Source organism: Panthera tigris, chromosome D2, assembly GCF_018350195.1.
Source record: "Panthera tigris isolate Pti1 chromosome D2, P.tigris_Pti1_mat1.1, whole genome shotgun sequence".
In the NCBI taxonomy this organism is placed as follows: domain Eukaryota; kingdom Metazoa; phylum Chordata; class Mammalia; order Carnivora; family Felidae; genus Panthera; species Panthera tigris.
This window is the reverse complement of record NC_056670.1, coordinates 32494282-32518506: the sequence shown is the minus strand read 5'-3', so window position 1 is coordinate 32518506 and position 24225 is coordinate 32494282. Positions and strand designations below refer to the sequence as shown.

The 24225-nt window shown below is 37.3% G+C and overlaps 1 protein-coding gene across 8 annotated transcripts in view; it reads left to right on the top strand.

Annotated features, from left to right (window-relative positions):
• MICU1 (mitochondrial calcium uptake 1) overlaps nt 1–24225 on the top strand; it is a 246943-nt gene that overhangs the window by 127727 nt on the left and 94991 nt on the right. For 7 of the 8 annotated variants that reach the window (XM_042960435.1, XM_042960438.1, XM_042960433.1 and 4 more), the window contains one exon: nt 5631–5745. The exons of the other annotated variant lie outside the window; for it this stretch is intronic. In XM_042960435.1, the coding sequence (XP_042816369.1) occupies nt 5631–5745 (115 nt within the window). The remainder of the gene's footprint in view (nt 1–5630; nt 5746–24225) is intronic. 8 annotated transcript variants of the gene reach the window in all.

Genomic DNA, 24225 nt, shown 5'->3' with positions numbered 1-24225 from the left:
AAGAAGTGAAGGCAAAGGCAGATTTTTTAAACAGTGGCTAAGCATTGAAAGAAGGCCCAACACAAAGCCAATCTGTAAAGACATGGAGAGTATTCCCACACATACATATTTGATTCCAGGAATTTAAGGAAATCTCTGTCAGATCACCAGCTGACCTCTAAGGTAATGGAACAGAGACTTGAGTGACCATGCTTGACAAAGCATTCAGTATTTATGAAAAGAATTTAGAAAAGTCACTAAAGAAGTAACTACAACCCACACAAGCAGCAGCAACAAACCCTGAGGAGGGAGGCTCGGGTTCCCAGAGTTACCACATTATAATGTACAAAATGTCCAGTTTTCAACAACAAATTATGCTTTCAAAGAATAAAGTATGGCCAATTTCACAGGAAAAAAAATAGGAACTATCCTTGAGAAAGCTTACTACAAACTTTAAATCAATTGGCTTAATATACTTAAAAAACCTAAAGGAAACCATAGGCAAAGAACTTAAAGGAAACAAGGAGAGTGATGTATGAACTAATAGAGAATATCAACAAAAGAAATTTTTTTTAAATTCTGAAAACTGAAAAGTACAATAACTGAAAGAATTTCATTAAAAGGGTCTAATGGCAGATTTGAACAGGCAGGAAAAAAAGAATCCATGACCTTGAAGATAGGTCAGTTGATATTATCCAGTCTGAGAAATAAAAAAAGAATGAAGAGAAATTAACAGAGTTTAAGATACCTTTGTGACATCATTAAGTATACCAACATATGTCTACTAGGAATCCCAGAAGGCAAGGAGAAAGAGAAGAGAGCAATATTTGAAGAAACAATTGCTGAGAGCCTTCCGAATTTATTGAAATATGTGACTCTACTTTAGGATAAATTCACAGATACCTACACTGAGACACATTATAATCAAACTTGAAAACTAAAATGAAGAATCGTGAAAGCAGGGAGTTTGTTGCCAGTAGATCTACCATATTAAAAAAGAAAATGCTTAAGGCTGAAATAAAAGGGCACTAGATACTAACTTGAAGCTATATGAACAAATGACATCAGTTGAGGTGACAACACAGGTAAATAAAAGCCAATGTTACTGCCATTTTTGGTTTTTAACTCCCTTCTTTTCCTTTGTGATTTAAAAGACAGATGCATAAAATAATAATTATAAATCTGTGTTAATGGGCACACTGTATAAAGATGTAATTTGTGAAAATGACCTCTCCAGGAGCAGAGGGGTTTTTTTAATACTATTGAAGCTAGGTTGGTATTAATTCAAACTAGATTGCTGTAAATTTAAGATGTTCATTGTAACCTGCAGGTAGCCACTAAGAAGATAACTATGCTTGGTTCCTTTTATAGAAAATAACCAGGGACTCCATAGAGACAGAAATTGGATTAGAGGCTAGAAGAAGGGGGCAGGGGGCTGTGACTGTTTAATGGGGAAGGGGTTTCCAAATGGGGTGATGAAAAAGTTCTGGAATTAGATAGTGGTGATGGTTTCATAACATTGTGAATGAACTTACTGCCACTGAATTATACACTTTAAAGTGTTAACAGTGGTAAATTTTATGTCAGGTGAATTTTACCACAATTAAAAAAAATTATAAAACATAAACAGTGTGGTCCTGGTGTAAGATAGACATATATATATCAATGGAATGAAATTGAGAGCCCAGAAATAAACCCACACATTCATAGTCGATTTGTTTTCAACAAGGTGCCAAGACCATTCTGTGGTGAAAGAAGTCTCTTCAACAAATAGTGTGGGGTCAACTGGATATCCACATGCAAAAGAATGAAGTTGGATCCCTACCTCACATTACATACAAAAATTAACTCAGAGCGGATCAATAACCTAAATGTAAAAGCTAAAACTACCCAGCTATTAGAAGATACATAGGGGTAAATCTTCACACCCCTGGTTTTGGTAGTGGAGTCTTAGATATGACATCAAAATCACAAGCAACAAGAAAAAGTAGACAAATTGAACTTCATCAATATTTAAACCTTTTGTACATCAAAGGACATTATCAAGGTACAGTAGAAAGGCAATGGACAGAGTGGAGAAAACATTTGCAAATCGTAACTGCTATGGGTTTTATATACAGAATATACAAAGAACTCTCACAACTCAATAGCAAAAAGACAGATAACCCAATTCTAAAAAAAGGCAAAGGATTTGAAGACATTTCTCCAAAGAAGGTGTGTAAATGGCCAACGAACACATGAAAGATGCTCAATAAAGGAAAATAAGTGTTGATGAGGGTATAGAAAAATCAGAATCCTTGTACATTGCTAGTAGTAACGTAAAATGGTACAGCCACTGTGGAAAACACTTTGGCCCTTTCTCAAAAACTTAAACACAGAGTTATGATATGACCCAGAAATTCCACTCCTAGGTACATACCCAAAAAAATTGAAAGCAGATAGTCAAACAAATACTTGTACATGAATGTTCATAGTAGCACTACTCACAATCGCCAAAAAGTGGTGACAGCCAAACTATCCCTTAATGGATGAATGGATAAACAAATCGTGGTATGTATACAATGGAATATTCATTGGTGATTAAAAGAAATTGATGCCACAACATGGATGAACTGAGAAAACATGTGAAAGGAGCAAAATTCAAAGGCCCACATATTATATGGTTAAAATGGTGAATTTCTGTTACATGAATTTTACCACAAAGATAGTAACAAACCTCCAAAGGAAAAAATAAAGGACAAAAAAGCCCGTTTTGGATTAATGGAAATTAAAGAGACATGACAACTAATGCTGTTTATGATGGTGGATTATATCCTGGGCTGGGGAGAAAATAGTTATAAAGGAAATTATTGGAATTGTTAACTGAATTTAAAAATAGACTGGATTAGATAATAGTATGTATCGGTATTAAATATCTTGGTTTCATTAAATTTATGCTATGGTATATAAGAGAATGTGTCTTTGTTCATAGGAAGTATATATTGAAGTATTTAAATGTAAAAGGGCATGTGTGTTGAACTTTCAGAGGTACAAAAGAATATATGTATATATAAAATGATAAAGCAGCTAGGGTAATATGTAAACCATTGGTGAATCTGGGTAAAATGTGTATGAAAGTGTCTTATATTGCTCTTTCCACTATTCTGAGTTTGCAATTATATCAAAATTAAAAGTTACCAACAGAATTAGATTTGTCTTTTGATATCTTCCAAGCAGCAGCATAGTCCAGGTGATTGTTAGAAAAATGTTAGCCATGCTTCTTTGTCTTAAGTGCTTCTTTTCACTCTTTCCTTACATGTTTGTCTGTTTCTCATCTTCTGGATCCCAATATATTATTTATTTTATTGGCTTACAGCAATCTCTCTGTAAGATCATTACATGATTAGGGGCACCTGGGTGCCTCAGTCGATTAAGCGTCCGACTTAAGCTCAGGTCATGATCACATAGCCTGAGTTCAAGCCCCATGTCCGGCTCTTTGCTGACACCTCGGAGCCTGGAGCCTGCTTCGGATTCTGTGTCTCCTTCTCTCTCTGCCTGGCCCCTGGTCGTGCTCTGTCTGTCTCTCTCTCAAAAATAAATAAACATTAAAAAATTGTTTTAAAGATGATTGCATAATTAACACAAAGTATTCAGCTTTTATACATATTTATTGTTTAGTTAGTAATGTTATGCCTTTGGGAGCCTATTCTCATTTTGTGTATTTTTTCTTACATACTTTATTTTTGCAGTATCTTAGATAATGTAAAAAATGTAACCATTTGTTTCCCTTTTTTGAGAAATTAAAATATTAACCTCCAGTGAAAGGCTTTGCTGCTCTAGTTCTCATCCAGCTGTCTGAAATTTGTGTTCAGTCTGTTGGTAGAAGATCAAGTGTGGTATGAGATTTAACCCTAACTGAAACACATTGGACTATGTGCTCATTTTTGTTGTCCATTCAAAGAAGTAATCTCTAAATCCTGCCAAACAGGACCAAACAGGTGGCTTTCTGTCCACCAGAGATGAGTCAAAGAAGTAATGTCTAAATCCTGCCAAACGGGACCAAACAGGTGGCTTTCTGTCCACCAGAGATGAATCAAAGAAGTAATGTCTAAATCCTGCCAAACGGGACCAAACAGGTGGCTTTCTGTCCACCAGAGATGAGTCAAAGAAATCCTTTCCTAAGTAGAATGTGCCATCAAAACCTCATACTGCTTTGTCAGCATTCAACTGTGGATTTTTACCTGTTTATGCCTCCTGTTTCATATGAACAAGCAAATACCCAGTAAAGGCTATTTTGGATAGGATTACAAAGAAGATCTTGATGATTCATTTGGTACTTGTGTTTTCAATTGGTTAACCAGTTTTCTTTCCTTTGTGGTGTATGATGGGATCTTCACTAGACAGAGGTAACCTATTGGATAGTTGTGTACCTGGATGCTGGTGTGGTGGTGCTTGTTGGTTTCGTTTTCATGATACTCCTCCTGAGGTTGTGCTTGCAATGCTGCTGCTTATTTTGTGTTTGCATGACATTATTTGATTGCTCTTTGTTGGTTTGGGTTCTTAAAACCTATTTCCTTTTTTTGGTACCCAGAATAATTCATTGAATATCTTTAGTTGGTCCAGAACTTATGGAAATTAGTTCCAAGTCTAACTCTTTGGTGGATCCTTTTCAGTTTTTGAAAATATCTTCAATGTCACAACTAAGTTTATCATTTGGCTACGAATTGAAAAAACAGGGTAGGATTCCTTAAACACCCAGGAAGTCACCACTTGCCAGACAGGCCATTACTGAAGCTAAGAAGTAACTCTTTGTGAGTTTTATAGATTAAATAAAATTAATAAATACATAGAATAAAATCTAAGTTTTAGGAGCATTTCATCACTTAGCTGAAACTTAGGAGCCTCCAGCAAGGTAACAATGAATACAACTAAATTAAATCATGGCTAAATCTTAGTGTGCATGTCTCATTTGCCAGTATCTTTCAGAGTTGTTGTTTCCTCTGCAAACTGTCCTACATTCCAAAGCTAAGATTCTTGGGGGGCCAAGAAACTCTCAGAGTTTTCTGAGAGTTTGTGTGGGCCTTGAAAATAGTTGCTTACCTCTTTGTTTCTGGTCATTGGTAGTATAGTTTTTCTTGGTCAATTAGCTGACTTTGGGCAAATTGTACTGATTTCATTTTATTTTATTTGTTTCTTTTGTATCTTTTCTACTTTATATACCTCTATAGAAAAAGGCAGATTGTTTTTATTTTTATTAATTTTATTTTTTTGAAGTTTTTAATTCCAGTATAGTTAACATACAGTGTTATATTAGTTTCAGTTGTACAATATAGTGATTCAGCAATTCAGGTGGATTGTTTTTAAAACCAAGAAACAAAACCAGTCCTGAAGTGAGCCTGTATATGTCAAATGGCAGGAGTTCATAAAATTGAAATTATTTTCTAGTGTTACTATTAAGCCAGTGTTGAGACAAACAAGATCATCTTTTGTCTTATAAGTTTAGTCATCTTGAAAACTGTAAAGGATCCATTAATTTGGAATGGCCATCAGAGAAATGCTTATGATAAGTAGCATAAAACTGTCAGATAAATGGTGTTTCATCTCTATCTATCTGTGTTCTCATTCTGTTATATCTTCTTTTTATCTTTTGGTGGGATCCATGCATATAATAGAAAATTTCCCAGGAACGAGAAAAATTTGCTGATGAAGGCAGTATATTTTATACCCTTGGAGAATGTGGACTCATATCCTTTTCAGACTACATTTTCCTTACAACTGTTCTTTCCAGTAAGTATAAACTTTTCTTTTTATTCGTTTATAGGGAGCATAAAGGACTATAAAAAAAAAGTTCATTGGAGGGAGAAACAAGACATGTTTGTAGAGTTAATTATAAGTTAACATACAATTTCATTTGTTATAAATTCTCTATAACTTGTATTTAGAACCACCTGAGAAAGAGGAAGAAAAATAAAATATCAAGATAAAGTTAAAAAAAAAAAGAAAAAGACAAATCAGTGAAGTTAAATCTACCTTTAAGTGTTTGAACCCCTGTATTCTTTTAAGATAAATTGTATATTGCCTGGTCCTTGTAGCCTTCATTAATGTTTCTACTTCCCCATTAAAACACGTATTGAATCAGGGCACCCAGGTGGCTCAGTCGGTTGAATGTCTGACTCTTCATTTTGGCTCCAGTCATGATTTCATGGTTCATGAATTTGAGCCCCACATCGGGGGGTTGGGATTCTCTGTCTCCCTGGGATTCTCTGCTTGAGATTCTCTGTCTCCCTCCCTCTCTCCTCTTCCTCCACTTGCGTGTACATGCTCTCTCTCTCTCTCTCTCTCTCTCAAAAATAAGTAAATAAATGTTTTAAAAAACACATAATCTGTCATTTCTCTACTAAAGAAGAAAATTGGCTCGGTTTTTCTACTTGTGTTGAATATTCACTTTTGAATCTTAAGGATTACCTCTTAAGACAAAAACTCAAATTTGACTCATTTAGAGCACTGATGAATTGCTGATTTTTTAAAGCTAAACAATTTGGTTGATAAGTATGCTACTCTAAGTGGGTTTTTTTTAACTGTTCAGAAAAACAAAAACAAAAAATGTATGTTTCTAGCTTTCTGTGTATATCCTATTAAAATCTATCTAAATTGAACCAAAGAGATCTGATTTGTATGTTTGAAAGAGATGATTCTCTAAATTGTTTCTAATTACTTTTGACATAATGTCTAATTTGATGTCTAATTTGTTTGACATACCAAACAAAAATTACTGCCTCTTTCTTCCTTTCTCTAGGCTAGTCATCTCTAAAGATAAAACTTTAAAATAGTTTTTAATAAATGACATACACAAGACACAGTTCCTGCCATGGCTCTGACCACTCTTACCCTTCTTTCCTCTGTTGACAGAAAAATGAAGAAATATAGACTAACATGCCTTACCACAGTTGTCTTTGGGATACCAAAGTGTCTGAATAAATTCATGTGGTAAACCAGTGCGCTAACAAAGGAGATACACACACACACACACACACACACACACACACACACACACACACACATATATTGATTTGTTACAAAGATCCAAGGTAGTGAACTAAACAAAATAACATTTACAGTCTTAAGTTGGGTATTGTTAAAGTTAGTTGTGATTTTGGTAGGGGATAGTTTCCAAAATAGTCTTCAGTTCAAATCCTGGCCCCAACACTTCTAAGCTTTGTGATTAGGGGAAAGTCAATGAACTTGTTCATCTGTTTTGTTTGCAAAGTGAAGGTGGAAGTAATAACAAACCCACATGATTTGAGGATTATGAGATCAGGAATATAAAGTACCTACTTCACTGCCTAGTATTTAGTAAGTATGAAATTTGTCTGGGTTTTTATTCTTGATATCCTGTAACAAATGTTATTTCATATCTGATTTAAATGTTATTTCATATCTGATTGTCATAAAAAAAACAGAATTGGTAGAGATTTTTAAGCTTTGTGTGTGTGTGTGTGTGTGTATGACTTTGTATAGAATTTGCATTCAGCATGATGTGGCAGAAAAGAGTACTGCATTAAATGAAGAGACCCAGCTTGGAGAACTGTAGTATACAATGAACTGTATACAATGGCAGTAGTTCCTGCAAATGTTTGTTGAGCTGAAATGAGATTTTAATTTGTATCTAATTCTCAGTCCTATTACCTTCATATCTTTCTGAGGGTCAGAAGGACCACAGAGCAGAACCTTCAGAATACCCAGCACATTGTGTAGCTCCTTTAATAAATTCAACCATTTTAGAGCAGGTAAAAGTCACATTACCCTTAAATTCTGGAAACCACTCCAAGTAGCTCTACTGGTCCAGGCACCTCTTTACTTCTTGACGCTCACCTCCTAGCTTAAACATGGTGAGTGATTTACAAAAAGTGCTTGGTATGACAATGTCACATATAGTTGACCCTTGAACAAAGCTGGGGTTAGCGACACTGATACTCTCCACCCACCCCACAGGCGAAAATCTGGGTGTAATTTTTGACTCCCCCAAAACATAACTATTAATAGCCTACATAAATTCAATTAACATGTGTTTTGTATGCCATATGTATTATATACTGTATTCTTACAATAAAGTAAGCTAGGAAAAAAATGTTATTAATAAAATCATAAGGAAGAGAAAGTACATTTACAATACTGTACTGTGCCTAGAAAAATTCATACATAAGTAGACGCCCACAGTTCAAGCCTGTGTTGTTCAAGGGTCAGCTGTACTTTCTATATTGCCAGGGATGAGAAAATAGAATAAGAATATGATTTGCTAAGCGAAATTAGTCAGAGAAAGACAAATATCATATGACTTCACTCATATGAGGACTTTAAGAGACAAAACAGATGAACGTAAGGGAAGGGAAACAAAAATAATATAAAAACAGGGAGGGGGACAAAACATAAGAGACTCTCAAATATGGAGAACAAACAGAGGGTTACTGGAGGGGTTGTGGGAGGGGGGATGGGCTAAATGGGTAAGGGGCATTAAGGAATCTACTCCTGAAATCATTGTTGCACTGTATGCTAACTAATTTGGATGTAAATTTTAAAAAATTTAAAAAAAAAAGAGGGTGATCCAGGGGATCCCAAGTGTATGCAAATACAAATTTCTTAGATTAGCGTCAAAATGAAAAAAAAAAACATATTTTCCAATTTGTTATAGATTCTTATGATTTCTCAGAGGTCTTGAGACCCCATTGGAGAAAAAATACAGCTCTAAGGGTATTGCTTGGTGGTTGTCTGCCCCAGTATTCATAGAACTACTCTCAGCCTTCTCCATTATCACTTCCCTATAAGGGAATTAACCAGCTCTTACCCAGTTGTGAGATCCAACTTTTAGAAAGAAAGTCTATCTTAAATGTTCCCCAAAAGTTCTAAAATTCCAAGTGGTCTCTCCCTCCTGTCTCTGAACTCAAAGCATTTATTAAACTTAACAATTAGCAATTCATCAATAAAACATTTTCTGTGTATTGCATTAAAACATATATATGATTTTAAGATTTTCTCCTTATCAGTGGTTTTAAGTATTTTCATTATTATATGCCTCTAGTTTTTCTCAACTTAGCACTATTGATGTTTGAGGCAGGGTAATTTATTGCTGTGGAAGCTGTCCTGTGCATTGTAGGAGGTTTAGCAACATTCCTGGTTTCTACCCACTAGACGCCAGTAGCATACCCTTTCCCTTCTCCCACTTGTGACAATCAAAAATGTCTTCACGATCCCTGGGGGACAGAGATAGGGAGGAATCATACCTATTTGGGGATGCCCTAGTTTGGGACAGGGTTTTTTGTTCCTTTTGTGTTACTGTGTGCCTTGATGTAGTTAGTGTTCTACAAGTCTCTTATCTTGGGATTCTTTGAGCTCTTTGGATCTATAGGTTTATAGTTTTCATCCAATTTGGAAAAAATTCAGCCTTCTTTTCTTTTTTCTTTCCTTTCCTTTCCTTTCCTTTCCTTTCCTTTCCTTTCCTTTCCTTTCCTTTCCTTTCCTTTCCTTTCCTCTTCTTTTCTTTCGGAAGAACGCAAGTGGAGGAGGGGCAGAGAGATAGGGAAAGATTGAATGTTAAGCAGGCTCCGTGCCCAGCACAGAGCCTGACACAGGGCTTGATGTCAAAACTGTGTGATCATGACCTCAGCTGAAATTGAGTTGGACGCTTAACCGACTGAGGCACCCAGGTGCCACTAGCCATTATTTCCTGAGATACTTTCTGTTTGCTTCTCTTTCTTCTCCTTTGTGTACTTCAATTACACGTACATTTTTCTCACATCAACCTTATAATATTTGTACTATTATTGTCTTCACTTTACAGATGAGGAAATTAAGGCATACAGAGGGTTACATACAAAAAATTTGCTCCAAGTCCCAGAGTAAGTAAATGATTCAGGGTTTGAATCCAGCATCTAGGTTCCTGTTGGTTGACTTGACTTCTGTGGTCACATTTTCAGCGGTGATAAGCCGTAACTTACGTAGTGCCTCTTCTTTCTCTCAGGCTGGCTGTGGAAAGGTCAGTCATAAAGTCTCCTAGAGGTAATGGGCAGTCCAAGCATTCTTGTGATCTGAATATTGCACGTTGCATTGTCCACTTTGTCTAACAAACCATGGGGGAAAATGTGCCACAGAAATCACACTAAGATCACTTCTTTCCCATTCCTTGCTGCTAGGATGCTAGGAAATGACACTCACAGTAGATCAACTTCCTGTGGCTAACAAGATTTTATAACAATCTAGGCACACTAAATGGTTCCCAAATCATCCTACAAGATAGAATGCAATTTTTTAGACACAAAAAGCTTTGCCAAGGAGTGGTTTGGGACGAGGGGAAGTGCATTAACATATTCATTAATCTGTTACTCTGGTGGACAACAAAAGCTGTCCTAAAGATTTCCAACAGAAAACCAGCCAGAGTAATGTAAAACAACATAACTCAGAGAATGCAAGACTGTCATATTTCTGAGCGTCTGGGTTTTTTCCAAAACTGATAGACCCAGTAGTGTTCAAGAAATTGCCATCATTTTGAAGAATATGAATACTCTGTCTAAATGAATTGTCATTTGGAACCTCCCAAGTACCTTAAAAACTCTGTTTTGTCTAAAATAAAATTTGAAAAAAATAAATAAATAAATAAAATAAAATAAAATAAAATAAAATAAAATAAAATTTGACAACTATATACAGCAAATCATTTGTTTCCCTTCTTGATTTATAGTTACTTCTCCTAAAAATAAAAATGAGAAAGCTGCTTTTCTGGAATGCCTCACTGGCCCAGTTGGTGAAGTATGTGACTCTTGATCTCAGGGTGATGAGTTCAAGCCCCACGTTGGGCATAGAACTTACTTTAAAAAAAAAAAAAAAAAAGAATAGGCATGGCACCTGGGTGGCTCAGTTGGTTAAGCGTCTGACTCTTGATTTCAGCTCAGGTCTTAATCTCAGGGTCGTGAGTTTGGGCCCCACGTTGGGCTCCATGCTGGGCGTGGAGCCTACTTTAAACAAACAAAAAAAAAGCAACCATGAAAAATAAAGCTGGGATACTATATTAGAAAGAAAGAAGAAAGAAAGCTGCTTTTCTTAAAAAAGCATGTTATTATAATTTCCCCCATTAAAGAGAGTCATTTCTTCTTATGTTTATTAAACTTCTTAGAAGTTTGATTTTTAGCTAAACAAGAATATCTTGGACACATACCCAGAATAACAACCAATTTGGCAGCAATATCTTGTGCTTATAATAAGCAATGGCATGAATTTCTCCCTCTTCTCTGCATGTGCTTTGGATAATGGGGGCCCTGTTTAGCCAATCTAAAATTTTAAACACCTCTAAAAGTTTTAACCACTGTCATACACACATGCTTAAACATACATACCTCCTAAACCCCTTACCTGCTTAATTTTTTCTCCTTGGCACTTAACCAATATTTAACATTCTATATAATTGATTTCTTTTACTTGTTTATTATTATCTAGATTGTAAACTACATGACAATGATCAAAGGTTTGTAATGATATTCACTATAGATTTGCAATGATATTCACTATGGACATATCTACACTATATAAGCACTGAAGCAAGGTATAACAAAACAAGAATATAACATATTTTTCAATTTTCTCCAAAGGAAGTTTAGCAAACTGAGAACAGTTCTTGTAGCTGTTGTCTTCAGTCTGCAGTCAGTACAAATAGAATGAGGAAAACATGTTTTTAAATTAATCTATTTCCACACAAGCTTGGTTTCTTATAATTTAGAATTCATGTATTTGTATTCCCCCTTCATTCCTAATCCATAAATTTTTTTTGGAAAAGTTTTACTTACTTACTTATTTATTTATTTATTTATTTATTTATTTATTTATTTTACTTTAGAGGGAAAGAGAGAGGGAGAGTGAACCAGGAAGAGGGGCAGGGGGTGAAAGAAAAAGAATCTCAAGCTGGCTCTGCACTGAGCACAGAGCCTGACATGGGTCTCGATCCCACAACCCTGGGCCCATGACCTGAGCCAAAATCAAGAATCAGATACTCAACCGACTGAGCCACCCAGGTGCCCCCCTAATTCATAAATTCTGTTGCTTTATACCATATCTCTGTGATCAGGTTTGATGGATTAACTTGAAGAATTTTCTACATGAGTCTTAACATCTGTATTAAGTAGAATATTAAGTATTTAGTAAATAAATCTAGATTCCTTCTAGGCAAGATGAAGAGACTGTTAATAATTACTGTTATTAAATAATTTCCAAGAAGCCTCTGATCCTTAAAGTAGGTTAATAGGAATTGAATGAGAATACAGAAGTATGATTATTAATGGCTTAATTCTCTGCACTAACCAGCTGCAGCATTAGCTGATGGTCTTAAATCTTATAATGGAAGTCAGAGGTTTTTCTCATAACTAGGTGCAGAGAAAGGTCATCCAGATTTATCTAGAATGCTACATAGCATTTATTGATTTGGATCATTCTTGCTAATGCTAAGATTCATTCGGTAATGATAGTATAACTTAGACTCTGGATCTTGGCCGTTGACAATTATGAAGTACTTACTTTGTGCTCTTTGTCTCCATATGTTTTCTAACTAAAGTTATTAGTGCTGTTGCCTAGTAACATGAAAACAACTCTAGATAGCTTAAGGAAGCAATAGTAAAACAATTATAAAAGTTGATTATTAAGCATCTTCCTTACTTTTTACTATTAATCTTTGAAAAGTCAGCAGAAAAAGCAGAAGCAAAAAATGTTACGGCATGTTCAGTGCATAGGACCTGACCTAATGAAATTCAGGCATCATTCAGTGTGTTCTGATTTTGATTCCCTCTTTAGATTTTGAGGAATCAGTGGAGAAATTGAATTAAGTGAGTTTCACTGTAGCAGGGTTTGACATACTGACAGTTAAACCACATTCTTATTGTGACCCACAATTCTCACAGACCTTTGAGAAATTACATCAGCATTCAAGTGAAAGTTTATTATATTTTATTTCTCTTGCCGTGCAAACTCAGGAGCTGATCATAAAGTGTACGTGACTTGGAGATCATGGTGCTGATCAGTGCCATTCTGTCTAATGAAAATGTTACGTTAGTTACAGATGAAAATGTTTTTCAGCTTGAGTGATCTGTTGAAAAATATGAGCAAGGCAGCATTCTGAGATCTATCAACACATTTAAGGCAGCTACAAATCTTTTTTATTAGGACATCAGAGTTGGGGAAGTTAAAGAGAAAATTTGGTTTAGCTATTAATCTGCGTAAGTTTTTTATTTCTTGGATTATCTACCATTGCTAAGGTGACATCATGAGGAGTAAGACGAAGCAGATGAAAGGCTGAATTCAGTGCTATTTTTGCCTGTAAATGGTGCTTAGAATTTTAAAAATACTCTATTTGCATGTTCTACAGCCAAAAGGATCTCATTGTGTTACTTACCAACAACTTCTTTCTCTGACATTACCTGTTCTTAAGGTTAATTTGTTGATTTTATAATGCAGCTTTATCAAAACAATAAAATAATGCTTTTAAATGTATCAAATATTTATGATGTTCACTTCATTTTGAGCCAGATGTATCTGAGAGCACTGTGAGGTTTCAGTAACCCCACTCTTGGAGAAAGTTGAAGCATTTACACTTTTATATCAACGACTACATAAGAATTTTAGTTCAGATGAACACGAAATAAGTCGTGTTTGTGTTTAAGTCTCTCAGACCTGCATTTGATTATACTAGAAGATTAAAATGTTTTCTTTATATGCTAAAGGAAGTATATATTTGGGGAACAGTAGCTTGAGATTCCTTCTGAGGGTTCGTAGGCTAAGAGAAGAACAGAGACTAAAGAAGCAAATTGTGGCTTATAACAAAAATAAGATCTAAATATATTTTGACTGCATCTTGGGGAAGATTTCATAATTATACCCTCCAAGGAAACCAGTTCTTACTAGCCTTTTCATACTTGTGTTTTATTTGAATTGATCCATTTTCACTTTTTAAAAATTCTAATAAAATTCTAATATTGTCTTAAAATGTTATAGAAATCTGGTTAAGGGCACATGATGTCTGTAGCTCTCCTCTCAAGCTAGGGCTGTGTTCTAAAGAAGAGAGTGTTGAATGAGGTAGTCAGGAGTATTTTTTGTATGCTCAGTGGTCTGATGCTGCCACCAGAATTGTGTCTGCTTACACTTTGTCCTCTCTTGAACAGCTGTTGTTGGCCTTCAAAGCTTTCTGCTACTTTTCTAGGGAGTCCGTTCTCTCTGATACCTGAGGTTCAGGTAGGGGCTCTCCAAGAGAGAAGAGAAGGAGGTCCTTCCCAGTTCTACTTCTCTGCTCCTCAGGCCCTTGGGAAGCAAAGCCTAACAGGGGAAGCATTTGGTAAACTCAAAGGCTTCCCACTTTCTTAGGCTGCACTTATCAATGGGTTAAAAGTTCATGGAACAGGAAAAATAAAATTCCAAAATAGGCTAAGTTCTCTGCTTTCTAGAAAATGCCCTCATCTATAAAATTATTTCTTTTTCTCCCTTCATTCTTCAGATCAAAACTACCTTTCTCTTAGCATATCTCAATTAGGATTTTGTTGTTTTTGTTTTTAACAAACATTTAGAATTTAAAAAAAATTTTTTTTACATTGAATTGTGAATCATAATAGCTCCAGAGACATTTGCAGGAAATGCTTATTATTCAAAAGAATCCCTAATTAATAAAAGTTAGACAAGGAATATAGTATCACTAAATAATATCTTGAAATAGGAACTATGTCATATGGCTTTGTATCCCCAAAGTACCTAAAACTGTATCCTACCACTACTATTCATTAATGTATATATGTATATATATTTGTTTGTTTTTAGTTTATTTACTTATTTTTGAGAGAGAAACAGCAATAGAGGGCTGGATCTCACAAACTGTGAGAGCATGACCTGAGCTGAAGTCAACAGTTGGACACTTAACCAACTGAGCCACCCGAGCACCCCTCTAAAAATATTTGAACAAAAGGCTATTTGGGATGTGGCTTCTCTGAGTCCCTTTTAAGTAGACCCAGCCACCCATCCATCTCCGTATCCTTGATTGATTACAGTGTCAAATGGGCCTCAGTTTACCTTTCTACTATAGCCTTTCTTTTACTTCCCTAGAACATTATAGAAACTTTCCCAGATTTCAGCCTCTTATAACTCTTCTAACTTTTGTCCTATCCTCCTCAGGCTCCATCCTGTCCTGCTTTTGTTCTATTGATGGTTGGGATGGCTCTATAAGAATTCAGTCCTTAATAATTGATGATATTTAAAGGTCTTTGCTTATGGTCCAGGAGCCCCACTTTTTCACATTGTTTGCCTCTTAGAAGTTGGACTGGAATCAAGTGTATCTGTCTATCTGTATAGTTGACCTTTCCCTAAAACCACAACTTGCTAGTGTTTGGTTATGCACAGGCTTCATCATGTGTTGTTCACCTTTCCCTGTAACAATTTTAGAAAAGCTTATTTGTTGTGCTGGGGAATTTGAGGGTACACAAAGGAAATCAAGGCAAGAAAGGTTGTCACAGAATGGTTTGCTTAACCATTACACCTTCTGGAGAAGATACTCAACACAGTATCTGACACACAATAAGTACTCCATATATATTTGTTGGCTAGATAAATAGCTAAGAATTTTTGTGAAGTTACTTTAGTATACATACTAAAATTTTATATTGTTCCAAGTACCCTTAGCAATCTTGCCTGGTATTTAAAACTGTTTTAAATAATAGCTACTCTCTATGAATATATACATGATGAAATCTAGAAAATTAATTCAAATAGCTAAAATTTGGGGGAGGGAGCACTAAACTGAAAAACCACATAGCTTTTGGGTGAATGCCCAACCAAGTCACATGTAACGATGGTCATTCAAATTAGCGTAAATTAAATATCAAATATCCAATCTTATTTATTAAAGCAGCTAATTCTAAGCATCTATGCAGTAAGTTGCATCTTGGTGTAAGCTTTCACGTTGGCTACTATTGAGTACATGGAGTGGACTAAAACCACATAGGATGAAATGAAAGTCAAGCAGATGAATTTTTTTAATATTTTTTTTAAGTAGTCTCTACACCCAACGTGGAGCTTGAACTTACAACCCCGAGATTAAGAGTTGCATGCTGAGCCAGCCAGGCGCCCCCATAAATTATTATTTTTTAAGATCTTTCAGGATAGGGGTGGCGATCTGTCACACAGGCATATGTAATTTGGGCATAAAAATAGTAACATGCATTTGAAGAAAATATATTCCTAAAGTAGAACATGACCTTAATCAAGGGTAAAGCCCTGGCATGCCTTCCAGAATCTCTCCCAGGAACTCTTGGGGAATCCAAGCTTTTTGACATCTGTGGCATTGAATACTCTTCCTTTAGCACAACTGTCAAATAATAGTGTAATAAAGAGCAATTTAAATGAAAGACTGTTTCTAGCAGCTCTCAGAAGGTCATCCAGTAACTGAGGCTGAAATATAGCTCAAAGATAGGTTATGAGCTGTGAACTTGAAACATTAGCTATTTCTTTTTTCAGGTGTGAAATTATAAATCTTTTTTTTTTTTTGAGAATCAGGGCTGAAATGTATTTTCTAGAAAAATGCAAATGGTAGAAAAGCAGTAGTTAGAAGGAATAAGTGTCTGTACAGCTGAGACCTTGCTGAAGGAATTCAGAAGATTTTCACAATCTTATAAATTAAAAAAAATTTTTTAATGTTTGTTTATTTTTGAGAGAGAGAGAGTGCAAGCGGAGAGAGGCAGAGAGAGAGGGAAACAGAATCCAAAGCAGACTCCAGGCTCTAAGCTGTCAGCACAGGGTCCGATGCAGGGTTCGAACCCACAGACTGCGAGATCATGACCTGAGCCAAATTCGGCCACCTAATTGACTGAGCCACCCAGGCACCCCCATGAATTTTTTAAAAGCAGATTCTTGACATGTAGTGTTCCATATTCTTTAGAAAACCTTGTAAATTGACATTAAATAAATCACACTGAGATGAAATAAAAATAAAGAGCTCTCTTTGTAGCCATTGTAGAGCCTGTATGTAATGATGGTAAGCCCATGTAGTTTCTTTCATTGTTTGAGGATTTTCATATAAAAGCCAGACTAACTAAATGTGAATGTTAAGTCTGTTCTAAGACTATACATTACTTTTCTAAATGTTTTTCTTTATGGTCAGAATTTATCAGAGTAAAACCATAGGTCTTCTAATTAGATCCTTCCAGTAAGTGCTATTGGGAATAGCAGCCTTACCCCTGCCCTCTACCCCCTGTATCTTGGGGTCCTGGCTACCCTGTGACAGACTATAGACCAGTAAATCATGGGCATCATGGCTGTAACTTGCATCTGGGGAAGTTTTATCCCCCACTCTGCCTTACAGTTAGACCAGCTTAGACTTGGGCTTAGTCCTCTATGAGTTGAATGAATCTTTCCTAAACTGAAATCACTCTCAAAGGTGAAGTCCTTTAGAGCTCTGAGAAACTGGGGTAAAAATTAGGGTTGGTTATGTTCTCTTGAAGGGAACAATTAGTTGTTCCTCCTCTCATTTGACTACCAAAATCATAGTGTACCGTTTTGGGTATCCATTTGCACATGAAAATTAACTACTGGACTGACACTTAAATGTAATTGACTATATATATAAGAGCATAAATTATTGGCATGCCTTTTCAGAATCTTGACAGTGTTTATCAAACACTTTCAGAAGTGCTAACCCATTAGCTTAGCAATTTCATTTCTGTAAGTTAGACTAATAAAATGATCACGTGTATAATGATGTTGATGGTCAAAAATACATTGAAAAGAACTCATATATCAAACAGATGGCTGAACACATTACAATAAATCTATGCAATGAAGTTCAGTATAGCACTTAATATTATGTATGTAATACAGAGATTTATTAGCATAGAAAAATGTTCACAAGGTATTGATGAGTCAATATATATATATTGCATGATTCCATTTTGGGAAAAGAGAAAAAATATGTGTGTGTGTTTGCATGTGTATTTGAAAAATAGTCTGAATATTTGTATTTCTGATCTGTGGCAAATCCTGTCAGCTCTACTTTGAAAGAATCCAGAATCCCACCATTTTTCCCTGTCCTCTCATGTCTCTTCGATTATTTTAGTACCTTCCTAACTAGTCATCCTTTTTTCACACTTGCTTCTCTACAGCCCATTCTCAGTACAGGAGCCAGAATGATCTTGTTGATTCAGCCTGTTTTAGCACCCAGAGGAGAAAGTCTTCAAAGCAGATCATTGTTTTATCTTAACACCATTGTTCTCACAGATGGGGTCATCTGTCTTCTTGTTTTCTGCAAAATTCATCAGGAGATCCTTTCCTGGCCTTTTCTAGGAGTAACCCTGCTCTTAAATCTGATTTATGCTTGGCTCTCTAGGTTTTCCACTAGTGGAACATAATCAGTTAGACACATAGGGCTTCCTTCTTTCCTGAGTTCTTTCCACAGGTGGAAGGAAGCCTTTAGATCTATACCAAGACAAGTTGAAGGGAAAAGACTTGGTCTTCAGTGTCAAAGTAGACTAAATTCTCTGCCTTCTAGGAAATTCTTCATCCAAAAAGAATTACTTTTCCTCTTTGTTATACAAAAGGAACACCGACATAAATACTACTGGTACTATGTAGTCTAAATGGAATCTAAAATAGTGGAGCAACCCACAGGCAGAAAAGCAGCAAAATTACCCAGTCCCCGTCTTTATACCATTTAGCAGAAAAATGTGCTTTGTTGGACCGGACACTGCTGAAACATATCATGAAAAGGGCTCTGGGAAAAAGATACTGCCCCCATAACTCTCTGTAATTACAGGGATGGGAGGCAGGGAACATCCAGGTTGTTGTGTAACAATAAGAGCATCCTGGTTGACAAAGTGGTCTTGTTAGAAAGAGGGGGCTTCCACTCCATGGGTGATATCAGCCTCTTCTTTCACTGAGCTAATTCAAATCTACAAAGCCAGTTTTGTGCTAAGCTATCAGAGGAATATCTGTATTTGTCTCTCCTCAACCATCATTCCAAAAGACACAATTGCCTTTCTCACAATACAACAAATTTAAGTTTTAAAAAATTAGGGGTACCTGGGTGGCTTGGTCAGTTGAGTGTCTGACTCTTGATTTTGTCTCAGGTCATGATCTCACGTTTTGTGAGATAGAGCCCCATGCTTAGGGTTCTCTCTCTCTCTCTCTCTCTCTCTCTCTCTCTGTCTCTCTCTCTGTCCCTCCCTTGCTCTCTCTCTCTCTCTCTCTCTCAAAGTAAATAAATAAACTTTAAAAAAATTAAAAATTAAATCTTGGGTGCCTGGCTGTCGCAGTCAGAGGAGCATGCAACTTTTGATCTTGAGGTCAAGATCATGGGGTTCGAGCCCCATGTTGGTTGTAGAGATTACTAGGAAAGATAAATAAACTTAAAAAAAAAATTAAGTCTTCAGATTAAATGAATTCACACTAAATCATAAATGACCTATAAGTTCCCGTAATAGTTCTAGAAATACTTTCAAGATATTTGTAGGTCTGTAAGATTTCCTAAATGATGAGGTTCATACAGTGGATGTGGTAGCAGTATAATAAGATTCTTAAAGATAAGAATATGACCTGATGTTGAAATCCCAGAAACTTCTCTAAAGAAGAATAGAGATCCAGAAATGGATTCACCAGAGGAGGGCCCCACTTAGTGATGTTGCAAAGACAAGGAAACAGGAGAACCCAGCCTCCGTCCCTCCCAGTAAAGATCAACAATTAGATAGCTATCCACAAACAGAAGCGGCTCTGGGAGAGCTCTGGAGTCCACTTAAGAAACATCACTAACACAGTGAAACAAATAATTTGTGAATAATCACACAAAAGGAAGGATAAACATCTCCATTTGCCTGTGCCATCCCATCCCCCAAGCCAGCACTGCTCAGCACCAAGAGGGAACTCCATATCTGTACAGAATTCCCCTCGCTGAAAACGGAAGACTGAAATGACCAGTCAGCTTCCCCAGCCTTTCAGGTCACTATACAAAGGACTTGCTTCAGTTTCACCGCACCCAGAGACCAGCAAAAAGGAGATGTAGAGAATTGACTAGAAATGAGGAAGAAAAGCAGGGATATCACTACCAGACATGGAGTGACTGGGATTCCCAGCGATCTGCTCTGTAGAAGACCCCAGCAGCTTTCACCAATGAAGGTACCAATGGCCAACACAGCTACCACATACTTCCTGCAGATTTCACTGGTTTTTGCCCCCAAAATATTCGTATTCATTGATGCCAACTACCCTTCCCACCCCATTCTCCACTGGAGCCTGGGACCCACACTAGCAGTCAGCCCAAGCCTCTGAGGCTGCACATATACTCCAGCCTAGACCCCTCCAGCTAATCCCCACCACTGCATGCACTCAAGGCTAATCCCTCTAGCTGTGCTGTTGCATACTGCTGGTCTGATGCCCTTCACCTGCCTCCATTGTTGTGTCTGCACCTGTGGCAAGATCCTGTCGCCATGAGAGTACATGCCAGTAGCCAAGGTTTCCACAGCTATTTGTGGTCCTGGACCTGGACCTGGCCCTGTCTCCTGTCACTGGCCTGTACCACTGGGCTCACCTGCAGCTAATCCCTCCACCTGTGTGCCTGCATGCCCATGAGTTGACTCAGGACATTCATTTCCACTGCTGTTGCACCTGTGACAAGACCCAGAAGCCACAGTACTGCAGTGTAACAACCAGGGCCACAATAACTGCCACTTGATCCTGGCCTTTGTTGCTTGCCTTAGCCCCACCACTGTGTGTGTGTTTGTAGCTGGCCCCTGCCACTACAGGCACCTGCAGCTGGCTCCTGTAGCTGAGTGTGCCCACTGTCACTCCAGCTGCTACCACTACCTGCCCTGGTTCCTACCTGCTAGATCTAGAGGTGCTGCCCAAGGACACCAACAACCATTGCAGCCTCAGCAGATCCGCTGCAGTTCTTGCAAAGGACTATGCAATCGGCAATACTGTAGACCCCAGCATCCTGAGCCAATGAGTCACCACCACATCTGGACCCAGAGCCACTACACACCCCTGCACTTGGCACCCTTCCCCACCAGGATGTGTGCCCCACCCTCAGCAAAGGTCTTCCTTTACACAAGTCAGTTCCTAAAGTGGAAAAGATAACTGTCCAAATGCACAGACACCTACACAATAGGAATCAAGAAAAAGCACCAAAACATGATTTCACCAAAGAAAAATTCCAGTAACTGACCACAAAGAAATGAAGACACAGGAATTATCTAACAAAGAATTCAACATAATTGATGTTCTAAATATCTTCAGAGGGGCACCTGGGTGGCTCAGTCAGTTGAGTGTCCGACTTCGGCTCAGGTCATGACCTCACAGTTTGTGAGTTCGAGCCCCGCATCAGGTCCTGTGCTGACAGCTCAGAGCCTGGAGCCTGCTTCCGATTCTGTGTCTGCCCCTCCTCTGCTCATGCTCTGTCTCTCTCTCTCTCTCAAAAAAAATAAATATTAAAAAAAATTAAAATAAATATCTTCAGAGAGCTATAAGAGAACACAGATAAATAACAAAATCAGAAAAACAATAAAAGAACACAATGATATAAAACATAAAGAACCAAACAAATTTGGGAGCTTAAGAATATGATGGCTGAACTGAAGAAGAGCTCCAGCAGACTGGACCAAGCAGAAGAATCAGTGAGCTCAAAGACATTGTTTGAAAGTATCCAGTAGAGGAACAAAAAGAAAAAAGAATGAAAAGAAATGAAGAAAACCTACTGGACCTATGGGACACCATGAAGAGAAATAATCTACCTATCGTTGGAGTCCTAGAAGAAGAGAAGGAGAAAAGGGGGTAGAAAGCTTAAATAATGACTGAGACCTTCCCAAACCTGGAGAGGGATTTGGACATTCAAGTCCATGAAGCTAATAGGCCACCACAAAATTTCAATCCAAAATGATCTTCTCCAAAACACATTATAATAAAACTGACTAAAATCACAGACAGAGATAGAATGTTTAAAGTAGCAAGAGAAAACAAATTTTTCATACAAGGGATCCCCTATAAGGCTATCAGCTGAATTCTCGGCAGGAACCTTGCAGGCCAGGAGAGAATGGAGTAATATATTCAGAGAACTGAAAGAAAAAAGCCAACCAAGAATACTTTACCCAGCAAATTTACCCTCCAAAAAATGAAGGTGAGATAAATAAGTATGTTCCATAACAAACAAAAGCTGAAGAACTTCATTACCACTGGACCTACCTTATAAGAAATGTTGCAAGTTCTTTATGTTTAAATGAAAAGACACTAACTAGTAACATGAAAATACAGAAAACACTGGTAAAGGTAAGTCTATAGTTAGATTCAGACTACTCTAATACAGTAATATGGTGATGTGTTAACCACTCAACTCTAGTATAAAGGTTAAAGGACAAAAGTATTAAAATTAGCTATAACAACAATAATTTATACACACACATAATGCATATACAATATAAAAAGATGTATATTGTGACATCAAAAGCAAAATGTTGAGAGGGAAGGGTACAAATTTTGTATGTAATTGAAATTAAGTTATCATTTTGAAGTAGACTGTCTAGGGGTACCTGGGTGGCTTAATCGGTTAAGCATCCAACTCTTGATTTCAGCTCAGATCATGCTCTCAGGGTTGTGAGATCAAGCCCCACCTCATGCTCTACATTGGGCATGGAGCCTGCTTAGATTCTCTCTCCCTCTTCCTTTGCCCACCCCCCCCCACATGTTCGCGTGTGCTCTCTCTCCCCCTCTCTCAAAGAAAGAAAGATAGGTAGGTAGGTAGGTAGGTAGGTAGATAGATAGATAGATAGATAGATAGATAGATAGATAGATAAAGTAATTAATTTAAAAAATAGACTATTGAGGTGGCTGGGTGGCTCAGTTGGTTCATCTCAGCTCAGGTCTTGATCTCAGGATCATGAGTTCAAGCCCTGCGTTGGGCTCTGCGCTAAGCATGAAGCCTACTTAAAAAAAAAGACTGTTATGTCTGTAAGATGTTTCAATTATGTCTCATGGTGACCACAAAATAAGGGGCACTTGGGTGGTTCAGTCAGTTGAGTGTCTGACTTTTGATTTCAGCTCAGGTCATGATCCCAGGGTCAAGCCCCATGTCCTGCTCCATGCTGTGTATGGAACCTGCTTGAGATCCTCTCTCTCCCTCTGCCCCACTCGCATGTGTGCTCTCTCTCTCTCTCCCTCCCTCTCTCTCAAAAGAAAAAAAAAAGCTATAGTGGATAACATAAGATAAAGAAGCAAAGTATATCACTGCAGAAAATCATAAATTCACAAAGGAAGACAGCAAGAAAGGAAAAAACAACAAAGGAACTACAAAAAATGCAGAAAACAAGAAGATAGCAACTCCAAGTCCTTAGCAATAATTACTTTAAGGGGCACCTGGGTGGCTCAGTCAGTTAAGTGTGCAATTCTTGATTTCAGCTCAGGTCATGATCTCATGGTTCGTGGGTTAGAGCCCCACCTTGGGGCTCTGCACTGATAGTGCCATGGCCTGCTTGGGATTCTCTCTCTCTTCCTTTCTTTCTGCCCCTCCCCGGTCATGTGCACACACACTCTCTCAGAATAAGTAAACATTAAAATAATAATAATAATTACTTTAAATAAGTGGGTTAAGTTCTCCAAACAAAGGGCAGATAGTTGCTAAATTTGCAGAAAACAAGACCCAACCATATGCTGCCTACAAGGAACTCACTTCTGCTAAAGGGAACACATTGATTCAAAGTGCAGGGATGCAAAAAGATATTCTATACAAATGCAAACCAGAAGGGAACAGGGATAGCTATACTTGTAGCAGAAAAAATAAACTTTAAGTCAAAAACTGGAACAAGAAACAAAGTCATCGTAAAATGATAAAGGGGTTAATTTATCAAGAGGTTATAACAATTTTAAATACACATACATCCTACGTTAGAACACCTAAGTATATTAAGCAAATATCAACAGATCTGAAGGGAGTAATTGACAATACATTAATATTAGGGGACTTCAGCCTGGGTGGCTCAGTCAGTTAAGCTTCCAGCTTCGGCTCAGGTCATGATCTCTCAGTTTGTGAGTTCAAGCCCTGTGTTGGGCTCTGTGCTGACAGCTCAGAGCCTGGAGCCTGCTTCAGATTCTGTGTCTCCCTGTCTCTCTGCCCCTCCCATGCTCATGCTCTGTCTCTGTCTGTCTCTCAGTAATAAATAAACGTTTAAAAAAAATATTAGGAGACTTCAATACTCCACTTTCAACAAGTTTTTTTATCTTTGT